The sequence below is a fragment of the Dendrobium catenatum genome, unplaced genomic scaffold, assembly GCF_001605985.2.
Source record: "Dendrobium catenatum unplaced genomic scaffold, ASM160598v2 fragScaff_scaffold_1256, whole genome shotgun sequence".
Classification (NCBI taxonomy): Eukaryota; Viridiplantae; Streptophyta; class Magnoliopsida; order Asparagales; family Orchidaceae; genus Dendrobium; species Dendrobium catenatum.
The window spans coordinates 650,138-652,170 of NW_021319718.1; the positions used below are offsets into that span (position 1 = coordinate 650,138).

The 2,033-nt window shown below is 35.3% G+C and overlaps 1 protein-coding gene across 1 annotated transcript; it reads right to left on the minus strand.

Moving 5' to 3' along the window:
• Window positions 1-298: 298 nt before the first annotated feature.
• On the minus strand, window positions 299-1,533 carry LOC114580769. The gene is made up of 2 exons (XM_028699345.1): window positions 689-1,533; window positions 299-437 (listed from the first exon to the last, which is right to left on the minus strand). Exons 1-2 carry the CDS (start codon window positions 1,531-1,533, stop codon window positions 299-301), a joined length of 984 nt encoding a protein of 327 aa, XP_028555178.1.
• Between the last annotated feature and the right edge of the window lie 500 nt (window positions 1,534-2,033).

The window sequence follows — 2,033 nt, forward strand, 5'->3', positions numbered from 1 at the left end:
CAATCCAAATGAGTTGCAATATTGTAAGATGAAAAGCGTTATCTAATATTTCAAGGTGTGTTTGGGTAATTATTGATGTGAAGAATTTCTTTTATTGTTTCTTTAGAACTGTATTTCATCATTTTTTTGGGGTAATATGTGGGCTTAGCCCAATTTCATTAAGTAAAAAGAACAAATTACATGTGTAAAAAGAAAAAAAGAGCAAAATTGTGAGAGAGCTACACAAGCAGCAAGAGAGAGATCACCAGAATGGTGCAAAAACACATGTAAAGCCAAAAAACAGAGGAAGGGCAAAAAATTAACGGCCCAGCTTTAGTAGATTGCCTCCGATAGACCGAAAAAGAAATCCACCGGTTGCAAGAGTTGCCATCAAAGAAAATTGTTGCAAAAGTCGCCGTCCAGGGGTGAAGGATGGCAATCCACCCATCATAGCCCCCCTACAACTTCAGAAACATAAATCCAGCAAGCATCGAAAAAAAGAGAAGAAGATCTGGCGATAATAAACCAAGCCAGAGAAAGAGAACTACAGAAGCTGACGGTAGACATCTCCATCCACTTTTGTATCTTAATAGCAATAGCCTTTTTGACATGGATTTTCTAAGTTACCAGGCTCTTGTGATAATTAGAAAATTTTCTATCATTCCTCTCTCTCCGTATAGAGTAAACATTAGCCCAAATGAAACATAACCTTTCCGAATTGAAAGAGCCATCAGCTTTCAAAAATTCCAAAATATGGTGTAAATTAGGCCGCATAAGAAAGGTGTTAAGAGAAGGCAGCATTTCAGAGATAAGACAATGAGAAAAACCACATTCAAAAAAGAGATGAGAGAGAGATTTAGAAGTATCCAAGCAGAAACAGCATTTTGGGTCAACCATACTATTTCTTCTAATAAGATTGTCCGCCGTCTTTAATCCCCCAACCAGAGAGAGCCACCCAAATATAGAATATCTCAAAGCATAATGTTTGTGCCAAACAAATTCACGCCATGTCACCTCATTATCAGATTTATAAAAATCCTTAACAAAGGAAGCAAAGCAATGCTTACCTTCAACCCATACCAGAGACGGAGCAGAACCATCCCTAAGAATAGGGATGGATCTTATAGCATTAGAAATATCTTCATGACAGCCATTAGGAATAACCCACCCAGCTTCATTAAACAGTAAATTTAGAGGAGCATTATCAGGAAAGTGCTTGAGTAGGGATTGATGGTAATCAAAATCACATATATTACGGCCACCACGCCAATGATCCCATTTAAGAGAAAACATAGAGTTAACAGTAACTCTAAAATTCATATTTGGTTTAGCAAAGTTTGCAGAACTGCAAATGCTTTTCCACATGGAGGAGTAAATGGGTGGATTTTTCCAAGGAGATCCGTATTTAATATAAAACCAATGCGACAGTAAGGCATCACCATTATAAATCCTCAAAATTAGTGAACAATCAAAATCATAACGGAGAGCTTGAAACGATGGCAGTCCTAGACCAACAATATCTTTACGTTTACAGGTGTTGGCCCACCACACCATATAAAGTTTTTTTGCAGTGATGTCACTAAAATAGAGGAACCTAGCAGATAATTTAGCAATTTGCTTACAATGTGGTGGAATTCTTACTGTTTGGGATTTCTAAAAAAGGAAAAAAAAAATACTAAGGCTTCATTTGAAACATCTTTTTGCTGTTTTCTAAAAGGGCTATATAGGACAAATTTTTAATTTACAAATATTTTATACTAAAAAAAAACTGTTTTAAAAAGCTGCAAAAAAAGGGTCTCAAACAAAGCCTAAAACTTCACTTTGAACAGCTTTCTTATTTTTTTAAAAGACTTTCTATTATAAAAATTTTAATTTTAAGAAATAAATCAGACTTTGAACGAAAGTTAAATCAAGGAAGATCCACTGATAGCTGGCAAACAGTAGCTAGTTATAAACATAGGCGCGGATCAAATTTACAAACGACCCCCCAAATAGCCATGCTTCTTCCACAACAAGAATACTAATAATTAAAAAAAAGAAGCTAATTAAGAAAA